Below are 13,202 nucleotides of genomic sequence, written 5' to 3'. Positions count from 1 at the left end.
GCTGACGAAGGACGATAAGATCGCCGAGGTAGGTGGATCATCCACCTCCACTCCCCATCCAATTAAAGAGAAGATGGATTAGTAAGACTGATCTCACGCCACTATCTGGCAAGAAGTATTTAAGGGGAACGCTGCGAGTTCAGATTGACCGATGAAGAATTGTACCCATAACCACATACTAATTTGAACCAAACCCATCTCCCAGTCAAGCTGTGACTCACCAAATGACTTCAACAATCGTACTCATAACAGGAACCAACACCGGTATAGGCTATGAGACTGCTCTCCAACTGCTAAAATCTACCAAAGAGACCTACAAGATCTTTGTGGGTGCGAGATCGCTAGAAAAATCAGTTGGGGCTATTGATCGACTGAAGCAAGAGGAGGGAGCGGAGAGTACTAAGTCGACGTTGGAGGCACTCGTTGTCGATTTGGAGGATGATGAGAGTATTCAGAAGGCTTATGAGGAGGTGGAGGAGAAGGTTGGCAAGGTAGATGTTCTCGTCAATAACGCAGGCAAGTTAACAACTAACTTACTTATCGTCGACACCTCTTCGTGCGGCTTTCCGAACGATACCGAGTTTGATATCTATCGAGCTATACTACATCATAGCATGAACATATACTAATATGCGGATGACCTAGGCGTCCTACTAGACAGTCAAGCGAAACAACAAAACCTCACCACCCGCCAACTATTCACCAAATCGTTCGACACCAACGTCACGGGCACCCAAGTCCTCACCGAGACCTTTGTTCCTCTCCTGCTTAAATCGGATGCCCCCCGCCTGTTATTCCTCGGTACATCAATGTCGTCGCTCACCATCTCCGAATACCCTCAACCATATTTCAATCACGCCCCACCAGCCGGATGGCCCAAGCCCAACCAGGAATTCTGGGCCTACAAATCCAGTAAGCTCGCGCTGGTCATGCTCATGCGGGATTGGGCGAAGACGCTGAAGAATGATGGTGTGAAAGTATGGGCTATCAATCCGGGGTTGGTAGCTACGAATTTGGGGGGTGATAAGGAATTCTTGGAATCTATTGGAGCGGGGGATCCCGCCAGGTCTGGGGGGTTGATTAGGGATGTGATTGAGGGGGGGAGGGATGGGGAGGTGGGGAGGATGGTTGCGCTTGAGGATGATATATTTGGGGGGGTGGTACCGTGGTAGCTTAGATACCTGGTGTCTATGCATTGTCATCCATGGAGGTTGAGACAATGTGGCAGGATGATGTCGGAAGCTCAGGTCGTGCAGTCGTCATTGTTTAATTTGACAGAGTCCGTATTGTCATCCCAAAAAACAACTACCAGGATGGCCGAACGAAAATCTATTCGCCAAAGAGATAAGTAAGAGTAGGGCTCTGAGATGTTATCCCAACTTTAGGAGGCCTCTTTTGGCGATGCTCATCAGGGAGGCGAGATTGCGTGCAAAGGATATAGGGTAGTCCATCAATCCTGGGACGGCCATTATGATATGGGAGGGGGTCGGAACAAGAATAGCTGAAGTGGTGGGAGGCGAAAGATCAGCGACTGGTGGAAGGTTTATCAGGAGTGTGATTGAGATTGAGAAGGATGAGTTGGTAGAGAAGATCGTGTCTACCCCTGGGGCGCCTTCTGGAGAGGTGTTGCCTTGGTAGTCAGTTGTTTTGACGAGACATGCGGATAATTAATGTATTAAAGGACTTCTGTCAATACACAACTCAGGATCGCACGTCGTCGCTTCATGATCGTGCTCCTCCTCTGACAAAGTACATTATTGCTGTGAGAGATGATATTCTTCGTCAAAGGCATAGCAGCACGCCTGCATACTCGAAGTAACTACGGACATACAATAACATACATGATTCGTATGGGTTTCAATATAATTATTTCATCAGGCTATACGAGACGACGATCAAGTTTGAATTTATCTGCGATTTTCATTTCTTCTGGCAATGTGAATACAGTACACAACGCTAACGAGTCAAATCAACTACCCCTTCTCCGAGGGTTTCAGAAGTAAGGATATACTCCGGTTCAGTAGTCGGATTGACTTTGACCGTACCCTTGAGATTGGCCCATACCGCCCATGCCGCCGGTGTTTCGACTGCCAGTGCCTGTGCCAGAGGTGGTGTTGAAATCGTCGCCTGAATGAGTCAGTCTTTCTTATCAGCTCTGATCTACTTGAGTTGCATATCGATCTTTCAGTGTGTTTCAAGTGCGATGACCCACCAGTCATGTCTCCTCTGCCTGACATGGTATTGAGGTTATTGTCGTCGCCCATCCCCATCCCCATACCTGTACCGCCCATACCTGCTCTCATGCCTCCCATCCTGTTGCCGGATCTGTCCATGTCGTCGCCTGTACGATTATGACATCAGTCCCGTGGTAGCTCAATCTGATCTGTCGGATGATAGCTTGGCTCACCATATCCAGATTGACCTGTCCTACCCCCCATTCCCATTCCACCCATATTCTCACCAGACTCGTCATCTCGAGTACCCCTAACACCATGCACTCATCATCCATATGTACTATTTCGAATATATATAAAGACCATGTAGTTGTTGTCACTCACCCATATCCGGTGGAGCCCATGCCCATACCGGTGCCAGCACCTTGGTCAGAGAACCTACCGGTATTCCCGCCCATTCCAGAATTATCGACATTGGAGAAAGTATCCTTGGGAGAGCCCATACCCAGGTCTGAGCCTCTTGAAGATTCGAAGGAAGATCCTCGTTGTTGGTTTTCACCCATCATACCTTGGTTGAGGGACGGGTTGTTGTAATCGTCGTTTCCAGGTTTGGAGTATTCGGATTGTTGGTTGCTTGACTATGTATGTCATGGAATTAGAACATGACCTAGTAAGGGATATTGTCGTCGAACTTACTTGAGAACCAGGCATGACGTCCTTGACTTTATCCATGAGCTATTTAACGCGCAGTTCCTGATCAGCACAAAGCATAGTCTAGAATGGAGGAGAGGTGGGATGCTTACACCCATGTTGAATTAGCTTGTATTGTTTAGATATGTCAGATATGAAGGAAATAGATTGTAGGTGGCTGTATTGGAACTGCTCATAGAGCGACATCGTGAGAACCCGTCTCTCATCTTGATCCCTGGTTTATATACCAGAGAGAAGACACAGCTTTGAGATGAGAAATCACATGAACCAGCTGAGTCAGTATGACGCCCATGACGTCTCTATCTTCGACTGTGCAAGAATCAGCAGCGGGTGGTTAAGGAATGACGACTCGGATCACCGAGCGTGAAAGTGAAAGTGCAATCCAAAATATACTTGGAGTGGGAAACCTTCTAGAATCGATGGACCTGGTGACATTCCAAAATAGCAATCTGATCAGATTAGTCATTCTCTTCTTAGCCTTAACCTACAGTCTACAAGTGTCGTGCGGTGCCTGTTCACACTTTTTTTTTTATCGATAAGACAGATAGCATCATACATTCGTCATGACTCCAGGTTGATGGGTATGTAATCCAATCACCAAAGACAGGTCATATGGCTCCCCGATAAGGGGAAGTTGCTGTACGAGTACTGTAGTTGTTTTCGGGTATATTCAGTTGTCGGTGTAGCCGTATGAGCAAGTCAGTCGCTGCGAGTCGCCATTTTACCTAATCTTCCAGAACGTCAACCCGGCCTTTGGCTGAGACGACGTATAGAAATCCCAAAAGGCAAGGGTACGTTAATGATGCATGAGATCAGATCGAGAGGCTTTGGACCATTGCAAATTTACAAGAGAACAGAGGAAAGATAGGCATGCGGCTCGTGCGGAGCTGACTTTGTACCTGAACGGTGAAATCATCTTAAGCACAACGCGTATATCGATATCCGAGCACAATACCGAGTAATGAGAGTTCACCCATCTCTGATTTCAATCCTCACTCTGTAGTCGGTTTGTCAACATAATATCGACGATGCTACCATGCCCCCATCCACATCCATATCCTCCCCTGGACCAAGCAAGATCATCCCAGCCAGCTTATCCCACTTTGTGATATTCAACCCAACCATCAAAGCTGATATACCCAAATCAGATAATAGAGATGACGATGATGATTTGAGGGAAGCTGCTCAGATACTATTTTATACCTCGAGAGAAGCGGGGGGTGTAAGTAGGGATAAGATGTTGAGGCAGGTGGGATTGGCAAAGGGATTGATGGGGTTTGGCAAGTGAGTGATGCGTTCATTGGAGATAATTATTGTCTCTTAGCGAGGACATTACCAGATGAATGTCATGACTGATGACAATCGTAGTATGCTTGCAGAATGTCCTTCCAAATACTCTTCAATCCATGGGAACAGAAGTCGACTGATCATATATAGTCCAGAACCAGACTTCTATATCTACATTGTGAGCTCACTGAAATGTCCATGATACGATTTGGTCGATACTCATGCCTAGCTTTTAGTGTATCACGCTATCATATCTGGACAATGAGAAGAAAGACCCCGTAAACGGCTCACAAGGTATATCAGATGAGATGCTAGTGGATGGTCTAGCCAGAGGATACGAGGATTTCCGAGTGAGTTAAGCAGATTCGAAAGTTCTCCATTTCAATCTGTACTTGAGCTATACCACACATATCGTAGTTTGCCTAACATCATCCAATGCGACAATAGCTACTGCACGGTCCACTATCTTCCCACACCATCCCTTCCCCCGCCCTCTCCACCATCCTCGACAAGTACTTTACCCGCTTCGCCTTTCAATTCGAATCAACTCACCTCTCATCACCCTCACTATCATCCTGGGTCGAGGGATATTCACCATCTTCCACTGCCCCAAATCTATTCGATGACTATCTTTCCAATCTCGAAGGCTCTCTGGTGATCATCGGACCTCAAGGTCCTCTGTATCAAGATGAACGGCTAAACGATCCAGCTTTGATCAGATATCTACATAACTTGGTCCAATCCACATTACCTCCTCCAGCTTTACCTCAACCCGTACCGCTGAAAGGCGATCGCCAGACGCTTGGGTTTGGGCTGAATTTGGGATTAGGAAGGAAAACTCAGAATCAGTATAGTAGTAGTCGCAAAAGCAGTTGGACTACTTTGGGAGGATGGGTACCTGATATCAGAAGGACTTCCACACCTACTGCTCCTGCATCACCACATCTCGAAGCACCCACCAAACCTATAAGCAAGGAGGTAGAAGATAGTACCGTCAAAGCAGGGAAGTGGGGATTTGGTCTAGGTGGCATAGGGGATGCGATGGGTAATGTTGGCAATGTCTTTGGTCTCGGGCGGTCCGCAACTCCCACTCAGACGGCCGACCAGAAAACAGAAGAACCCCCATCAAAATCGAGCTCTGATGGACCCCCGACGGAGTCAGTGGGTCCACCAAGTAAGTCGGATCCGACACAGAATGATAGCTCCTCATCTCATCATGTCGAAGCTACCCCGGTAGCTGTCGAGGAGCTGGAAGCGGCCGTGGAACCGGATGAAGAGCTAGAATGGGAGTCTAAGAGTCTTTGGATCAAGGTGTCCGAGGATAACACCTTTGAGAAGAGAAGGGTCTGCTGGGTCATAGTGAGTATGACACGGCCTCACCCAGTTAAGGAATCCGCTGTTTGACAATGTGTTGTGTCGTAGCGTAACAATATCCTCATATCCGTCATACTCCCTCATAATGCTACTCCGCCGTACAACCTCCCCTCGACCAAGGCCACAACGAATCTATTCGCCAAACTTACGAAGACGAATGATATTCCGCACGAACCTCAATTGACCACGACCAGTCCAAATCCATGTATAGCGATAATGGGTAAAGATAAGTTGATATCGAAGGGTGAACTCGATCATGTATCTGATCATTCCCTCATTCACCTACGATCGGCCCTCCAAGGGTTAGTCTCTGCCTCCTCCTAAGACTGGTTTACTGAGCTGACCGTTCTCGTCTCTGTCTTGCAGGAGCTCGGACGTACATGAGATCATGGCGAAATCAAGCTCGAACCGCTTCTTGGTAGCGAAGAAGAATGATAGACAGGAAATGTACATGAAAGTGGGAGGGGACGATGCTAGTTTGACTGATGCTGATCGTGAGTGCCTCGGAATCTAGTCGACATGGGTGACCTGCTGATCAGGTCGGTATAGATGCTGTAAGGACATTCATGAGGTTGAATGCGGGGGTTACTGCTTGATCGTTGGCGGGCGATTCGGTTGATGATGTCTCCTCTATCTTACGACTGTACTGTCACATTTGTATACATTATGCATCGCCCTGCGGCTTGTAGATTCTCAACTTGATATATTGCATCTCTTTTTTGTAGATGTTGTTTCGCCAATGCAGGAAGAAGGACGATGAGCTCAGAGCAGGCAAGTGAGCAGTTACTCGCACTTCGGATCCGAGATCCGGGCTCTAACGTCATAGCCAGTTACCAGCACAAACGAAGGACAGCTTGAACTTCAACATTTCAACTGGACTTGTTCTTCCAACTCTGACCTATACATCAACCGAATACATCAACATGGCCTCAGATCTAGTCCAGCCTGTTCCGCCAACCCGCTCGGTGCTTGAGGCATTCATATCTCGCCATCAATACTTGCTTGAACTGGAACGGAAAGCGGAAGAGGAGCAAACGAGATTACTCAATTCGAAATGTTCGCCCAAATTACTTGAACAAAGGGGGTTATCGATTGGTGGGATGGGGGTTAGTAATATAAGTGTTGGACTGGGAGGGCAGAGGTATGTGATGTCACTGTTTTATCATCTGTCCAAGGCGTTATTGTTCACTTCGGTGATATTACCAAGATGCTGACAAGGCGTGTTTGACTCACTTGATAGCTTGATAGAGCTGAATAGACCATCGGCATACCACCTCTCTCCCCTCTTACCGCCCCATACATTCCGATCGGGCGATCCAGTCCGAATAGAGGCTCATGTATCTACGACGAGCACGAAGAAGGGCAAAGAGAAGGATAAGGAAGGGGAAAATGCCGTTGAGGGGGTTGTATATAGGATATCGCAGGAGAAGGTCGTTGTGGCTGTTGATGAGAAGAGGGAAGTTGATCTACCTGAGAGGTTGAGGTTGTTAGTGTCACTTTGCTAAGTCGTTGAACTCCCGTGCTGTGCTGTCCATCCACCCTGACACCGATGTTTGTGTGTCTATGGGGTCGGAGAATGCGTATCTGACACTGCTTGATAGGTTGAAACTCGCCAACTCAGTCACTTTCGATCGAATGGATAAGACCCTCCTACATCTGAAACGATTGATACTTCCTGAAGAAGGCTCACCCACCCCCAATGCCCAGAATTTTCCCTTGATCAATTCCTTGTTAGGTATACAGCTACCTACCTGGTCGAATGAAGTCCCACCAACTATCAGTCAAGTCGAAAGTGAAGAACCTAAGACAGGCGATGTCGAATGGTTTGATCAGAATTTGAATGACTCTCAGAAGGACGCAATTAGGTTTTGTCTGAGGGCCGAGAATGTCGGTTGTATCCATGGACCTCCTGGGGTGAGTCCGCCCGTATACCATACTCTCATCACTGGACAGGGCTGATCAGAGTACACGTACTGTACTGTTCTGTAGACAGGTAAAACCCATACCCTTATTGAGTTGATATTCCAATACCTCTCTCGGCCTTCCTCGTCCTCTACCTCCAGACCATCGCGAATACTCATCACTACACCGTCAAACCTCGCTCTCGATAACCTCTTGCTCCGATTACATGCCTTATCACAAGTACCCCCTTACTCCTCACTTTTACCTCCCGGTTCGATATTACGTTTGGGTCATCCGACAAGAGTACACCGAGACCTGGTTAAAGAGACGCTGGATTATAGGGCGGCTAATGGAGAAGAAGGGGAACTATTGAAAGATGTGGGCAGTGAGATGCAGTGTCATCTATCCGATCTGGGAAAGAAGAAGGGTGAGAAGGGGGCTGTCAAGGGGAAAGAAAGGGGGAAGAGGTGGGAAGAAGTCAGGGAATTGAGGAAAGAGTGAGTGGATCTATGTATAGCCTGAGTATCACATAGGCCATCAATTATACTCTATATACGACTGTGCTCGTGCTGACTCTGGTCATCTCAGATATCGCCAGAGAGAAGGCAAGGTCGTCACCTCCGTCCTCTCCCGTGCACAAGTGGTATTAGCCACATGTCACAGTGCGGGATCACGACAACTCAATAATATGGTTTTTGACGTTGCGATTGTCGACGAGGCCACTCAGGCTATAGAGGCTGTATGTTGGGTCCCGATATTGAAGGCTAAGAAGTTGATCTTGGCTGGTGATCCACAACAAGTGAGTGATCTTTCTGTCTCGAAGTTTCGGCCTAAGTTCGTATGTCATACGCAAATACTGACGTGGCCATGCGTTATAACCACAGCTACCACCGACAATAATGAGCAAAGATGACAAATCGCTCAAACCCGTCCAAAATCTATCCGAAGAACTGAACGGCATAGCCCTCAAATCGCGCACTACGCTCAAACCACCCAAAACACTAGAAACCACCCTATTCGAACGACTCGAATCACTATATGGAGAAGGGATCAAAAGGGTGCTGAAAATCCAATATAGGATGAACAAGCTTATCGCTTCGTTCCCTTCCGATACACTATACGAATCAGGACTGATCTCGCATGAGTCGGTCTCGCAAAGGACTTTACTTGAGTTACCTTCCATAGTGGATGGGGAGACAGAGGAATCGAAAGATTATTTGAGCCCTGTGGTTGTGTTTTTCGATACGGCTGGATGCGAGTTTTACGAAAGGACGGAAGGGGACGATACGGATAAAGATAAGAATAGTAAGAGCAATTTGGGGGAGGGATCGAAATCGAATGCGAATGAAGCTGTCGTTGTGGCCAAATGGGCTAGGAAGTTGGTGAGTACCTTTCCAGCTGATCAACGGCCTGGTTCAATTAGGTGACTTGAGCTGTGACTGATCTGCTACGAGATTTAGATTGAACTAGGTGTGAACCCCGCTGAAATCGGGATTGTCACTCCCTATCAAGCTCAGGTATCGTTGATATCTAGTATGCTGCATGAGGAGTACCCTGAGATGACTATTGGGAGTGTTGATGGATTACAGGGTCAGGAGAGGGAGGTGGGTCATCTTCGTCATTCATCCATAGCATGAGGTGTCAGAGCGAGGGAAGTAGCTGATTTTAATGGTGAATTCAAAGGCAATCATCTTATCGTTAGTTAGATCGAATCCTACGGGAGAAGTTGGGTTCTTAGGGGAATATAGGAGGCTGAACGTAGCTATGACTAGAGCTAAGCGGCAATTGGTGAGTTCCAACCTAGACGCTACATCTGTCTATTGTCGTACTAATGTTGACGGGTTTTTTCGGGTATTCAGTGTGTGGTCGGTAATTCTTCGACAGTTGGAAAAGGTAGTAAATACCTTAAGAAATGGATGGATTGGTTGGAGAATGAAGCGGATGTGAGATGGGCTGGAGACGAGGCGGTATAAAAACGAACAAATGTATACTGCTTGTATGTAAAAAGCGGAGGTCTAGACATACAACAGGAATATCATATCCAGCATGCATGAATACCCTTGTATTGCATCTAGTACTTCAAAGGCTTCGCACCAGCATCTATCAACTCCTTGATCCGCATCTCTACAAAATTCAGCCTATCCTGACCCCAGAAGATCTCCCCGTTGACCACATAGTTGGGGGTACCGAATATGCCTATGCCGTCATCCAATTATCAGCTAACCGAGCATCATATCCTTCCGAAGCTGAATGGGTGACCTACCTAATTTGACAGCCTCCTCATGATTTCTCCTCCACTCCATCACTCCTTCGTCTCCCTCATTACCCCTCTTATCCACCACACACTGCTCTATCGTATCCTCATCGAACCCGCATATCCTAGCGATCTCCTGCAACGTCTCAACCCTCGAATGATCCCCCATCTCAGTCACCCATATACACCTCTGAATCTCATAGCTGAATGTCAGCGCTTCCTCCGACCCGACCCCGAATCTCTGCTGGATGCGTATGATGGCCTGACCTGCGATCTCGATAGTTCCGGGTGGTTGGGGGTAGTATCTTGGCGAGGGTTTCATGGGGACGTTGAGGTGTTGGGCGGTACGGTATAGGTCTAGGGCGTGGTATGCTTGTCGGGCTGGATGGCGGGTTTTGAGCTGTGACATATCAATCAATCATTCTCAGCGATGGACACCCAAGGGAGGCGAGCTTGGGAGCATAATGGTACTGGATATGCATCTTGGCAGCTTGGCAAATTAAAATGCGGAACGATGGGAGATTGGAACCAAGTAATCACCCTTATACCTCCGTTCTCCTCCACCACCACTATAGGTTTGAGATGTATCGTGACGCCATATTTCCTCGCTATCCTCTCTGCCTCTGGTGCGCCCAGTAATGCCCACGGTGAGGAGACACCATAGTAGATCTCGAATCGGATTTCATCGCTTGGCGGAGGTGGGACAGTGAGGTATGGAGTCTCTGTTTCTGACATGGTGATTGTGATATAGTTGGGCCGAGCTGAGTATATTGCAGGATCTGTAGGTCGGTCTGAGGACGAGTCTTATGGACTCATGAATGCTCTTGGGTTTGTCCTTGGTAAATGCACCAGTCCTCTGCATCCGTAAACAGATCTTTCGTGATTATCATGGCGACATCTCGGGATACCTTTGATAAGATACGATCCCGGCGAGCCTAATTCGATCTACCGAGCGACATGGGCCGCATGCGCCTGACGGACTTGGGCCGGCTTGGTGCCTAATTTTGGGTTCACCAAAACACGTCTTTTGCTCGCAATGTTGATGTTGATGTTTATTCATGTTCTCCTACAGTTGTAACCTATTTCTCTTGCATACGGACACATACATATCCTCTATAGTCATCATGGCTCATCTACGTGAATCCCACGCCGTAGTGGTCCATTGCGATTCCGACTATATACGCGCTGTACATGGTATTCAAGAGCTGTTCAACCGTCCTTCCGTGGTTCGTCTCTGCTTCTCCTTCCTCATCATCATTGTCATTGTAGCTGACATTTCCAATATAGACATTACGCGCATGCTATGCCATTCCCCATGCGTCCTCTTCTTCGAGAACCGAAGAGCCCATTGCGGATGTGAATATGGATGGTGAAGCCCAACCTACAACACCTGCTCCTGCGCCTGAAACTTCCTCAAGATCAGGTTGGCTGGTCGGCGAGGAACTATCGAACGCTGAGAAGGAAGCTGGGTTCGAAGAGAAGTATGAAATACGGTGGCCTTTTAGGTCTAACAAATCCGTAGATGATTGGGAAGGACGGGAATACGTCTTGTCAGTCTGCTTTTCTCCCCTCTCAAGTCCATAGCTAACATGGATTACATTATATCTCTGTGCAGAATACACCTCTACACGTTATTGGGAATAACAATAACAGCCAACTCATCCCCTTTACTACTTATTCCATCACCCACACCTACACTACCACTCTCAACTCAAGCGTCATACACCCAGATAGCCTTTGAAACCCTCAACACACCGTCATTCTCAATACTCCCTTCACCACTCGCATCGCTATACGCCCTCGGAGCAACAACTGGAATCATCGTACATATCGGAGCGACCGAATCCAGTATATTCGTCATAACAGACTCGATCGTACGATGGGAATGTTCCACTACAGTCCAAGTGGGTGAATTGGATTGTCGATCATTCTTGGAGAGTTTATTGCTGGAAGATGATCTGCTGGATACGGAGTTGAAGGCTGCGGCGGGCAAGGAGGATTTGTCGATAGAGGAGAAGAGGAAGTTGGTGAAAGAGGTTTCGGAAGTGGTTTGGAATGAATGTACGGGTGATGATGTCGAGGTGCCGTTCTTGAAGTCTGGGAACAAGTCGGTGGTAGCTGGTAATGGAACGGGAGTTGTCGGGGCGGAGAAGGAAGATGATTCGTTTGATGTTGCTAAGAAGTGAGTGATACCCCCTTTCACTTCTTCATTAGCTACTGTGGCGGCTTTATTTAAATATCGTCATCGAGGATAGCTGATCTTATTTTCCTGTCAGGCTTGTTGGCGATAATACCCCAGCTCCAGCGACGCAATCACACAAATCTAAGAAACAACAGGCAGCGGCCGCAGCAGCAGCAGCCAAATCAGCTCAAGCAGCCGCGGATGCTGCTGCCGCTGCTGCCGCTCTTCCACAACCTATCGATGCTATCGTGATCAACATCCCTTCATTACCTGGAAAGGAAATTCAACTTGGTCCAGTAAGGCATAGACTGTGTGAGCCTTTATTGTTGGGTAAAGAGAAAGGTGGCGATACCATCTGGGAAGGTGTTGGCAGGGCTATTGATAGCGCTTCGTTGAGCTTGGGCGAGAAGTTGAGCCTGTGGGAGAGTGTTGGGGTTGTTGGTGAATTGGCCAGAATAAAATGTAAGTTCAGATTGGCAATCTACACATTGTCTTCCACAAACGTTCTCTCGTCTATACATGAGCACAGGAGGAGAATAAAGAAATCTTAGCTCATTTTGCCTGTTCATTAGCATTCTCGCCTGCTTTGATAACGTACCTATCACCTTACCTCCTCTCCTCGGCGGACTTGACATCAGATTGTCAGCCATCCAAAATACGGTTACTCAACATTCCAGATTATTTCGCAAACTTCAAGAATTCCACGACGGAGTTGGCGCCTTTTCTGGGTGGTTCATTGGTTGCTAAAGTGAGTTTCACTCCCATTACTCCTTTTGTTCGAGCATACCTAGAATGTATATCTGACATCTCGTGAACAGGTTGCATTCTTGGATTCTCAAGGTAAACACTCGATAACCAAAGTTGATTATAACGCCAAAGGACCTGCCGCTATATATAACGTATCTGCTGATGGACAGTGAAGTGGTATATGTCTATATAAAGGCGAGGAGTAATGGTGAATAGATTTACATGTACGAGATGAAGGCATATATATACATGCAATGTCGAAGTTTGGGTAGATCTGCATGAATGACAATCTGAGATGCCTTTTTGCCCGGCTTACGAGCCTCGTAATAAAACAATTGATCGGAACGGGGTCAGTCGACTGGAGAACAGCATAGGTGCACTGGCAATGTACCGGTACGGACAACTCTATGCGTTTCGCAATTATCGATGTTTGATCCTGTTGGATTGATGTGACAACTTGAGAACAGCATAGTAGCGTCCCTATGACTCCTGGCAACGTTGAATTTGGCATTACTATGCTGTTCTCTCTTGTGTACCTGATAATTCAGACTGAGTGACGTTCCTATGCTGT

The 13,202-nt window shown here is 47.3% G+C and overlaps 6 protein-coding genes across 6 annotated transcripts; 4 read left to right on the top strand and 2 right to left on the bottom strand.

The window, feature by feature from the left end:
- Positions 1 to 224: 224 nt before the first annotated feature.
- I302_106235 (uncharacterized protein) lies at positions 225 to 1,172 on the top strand (the record flags this gene model as incomplete). Its single annotated transcript, XM_065870235.1, has 2 exons — positions 225 to 516; positions 646 to 1,172. 2 exons carry the CDS (start codon positions 225 to 227, stop codon positions 1,170 to 1,172), a joined length of 819 nt encoding a protein of 272 aa, XP_065726307.1.
- Positions 1,173 to 2,017: 845 nt separating this feature from the next.
- On the bottom strand, positions 2,018 to 2,983 carry I302_106234 (uncharacterized protein; the record flags this gene model as incomplete). The annotated part of the gene is made up of 6 exons (XM_019191978.1): positions 2,018 to 2,127; positions 2,213 to 2,341; positions 2,408 to 2,484; positions 2,559 to 2,812; positions 2,871 to 2,909; positions 2,978 to 2,983. 6 exons carry the CDS (start codon positions 2,981 to 2,983, stop codon positions 2,018 to 2,020), a joined length of 615 nt encoding a protein of 204 aa, XP_019046608.1.
- Positions 2,984 to 3,921: 938 nt separating this feature from the next.
- I302_106233 (uncharacterized protein) lies at positions 3,922 to 6,142 on the top strand (the record flags this gene model as incomplete). Its single annotated transcript, XM_019191977.1, has 7 exons — positions 3,922 to 4,169; positions 4,254 to 4,350; positions 4,409 to 4,522; positions 4,620 to 5,531; positions 5,595 to 5,848; positions 5,913 to 6,040; positions 6,096 to 6,142. The coding sequence occupies 7 exons, from the start codon at positions 3,922 to 3,924 to the stop codon at positions 6,140 to 6,142; spliced, it is 1,800 nt and encodes a 599-aa protein (XP_019046607.1).
- Positions 6,143 to 6,469: 327 nt separating this feature from the next.
- Positions 6,470 to 9,421, top strand: I302_106232 (uncharacterized protein; the record flags this gene model as incomplete). The annotated part of the gene is made up of 9 exons (XM_019191976.1): positions 6,470 to 6,687; positions 6,787 to 7,032; positions 7,148 to 7,460; positions 7,536 to 7,945; positions 8,037 to 8,247; positions 8,333 to 8,830; positions 8,909 to 9,052; positions 9,132 to 9,236; positions 9,308 to 9,421. The coding sequence occupies 9 exons, from the start codon at positions 6,470 to 6,472 to the stop codon at positions 9,419 to 9,421; spliced, it is 2,259 nt and encodes a 752-aa protein (XP_019046606.1).
- A 98-nt stretch (positions 9,422 to 9,519) lies between these two features.
- Positions 9,520 to 10,437, bottom strand: I302_106231 (uncharacterized protein; the record flags this gene model as incomplete). The annotated part of the gene is made up of 3 exons (XM_019191975.1): positions 9,520 to 9,644; positions 9,712 to 10,102; positions 10,243 to 10,437. 3 exons carry the CDS (start codon positions 10,435 to 10,437, stop codon positions 9,520 to 9,522), a joined length of 711 nt encoding a protein of 236 aa, XP_019046605.1.
- A 389-nt stretch (positions 10,438 to 10,826) lies between these two features.
- I302_106230 (uncharacterized protein) lies at positions 10,827 to 12,804 on the top strand (the record flags this gene model as incomplete). Its single annotated transcript, XM_019191974.1, has 6 exons — positions 10,827 to 10,928; positions 10,990 to 11,252; positions 11,318 to 11,884; positions 11,979 to 12,346; positions 12,457 to 12,632; positions 12,703 to 12,804. The coding sequence occupies 6 exons, from the start codon at positions 10,827 to 10,829 to the stop codon at positions 12,802 to 12,804; spliced, it is 1,578 nt and encodes a 525-aa protein (XP_019046604.1).
- Positions 12,805 to 13,202: the final 398 nt, after the last annotated feature.

Source organism: Kwoniella bestiolae, chromosome 4 (genome assembly GCF_000512585.2).
Source record: "Kwoniella bestiolae CBS 10118 chromosome 4, complete sequence".
Classification (NCBI taxonomy): domain Eukaryota; kingdom Fungi; phylum Basidiomycota; class Tremellomycetes; order Tremellales; family Cryptococcaceae; genus Kwoniella; species Kwoniella bestiolae.
The sequence above is the reverse complement of the archived record's forward strand: the minus strand, read 5'-3'. Positions and strand labels throughout refer to the sequence as shown.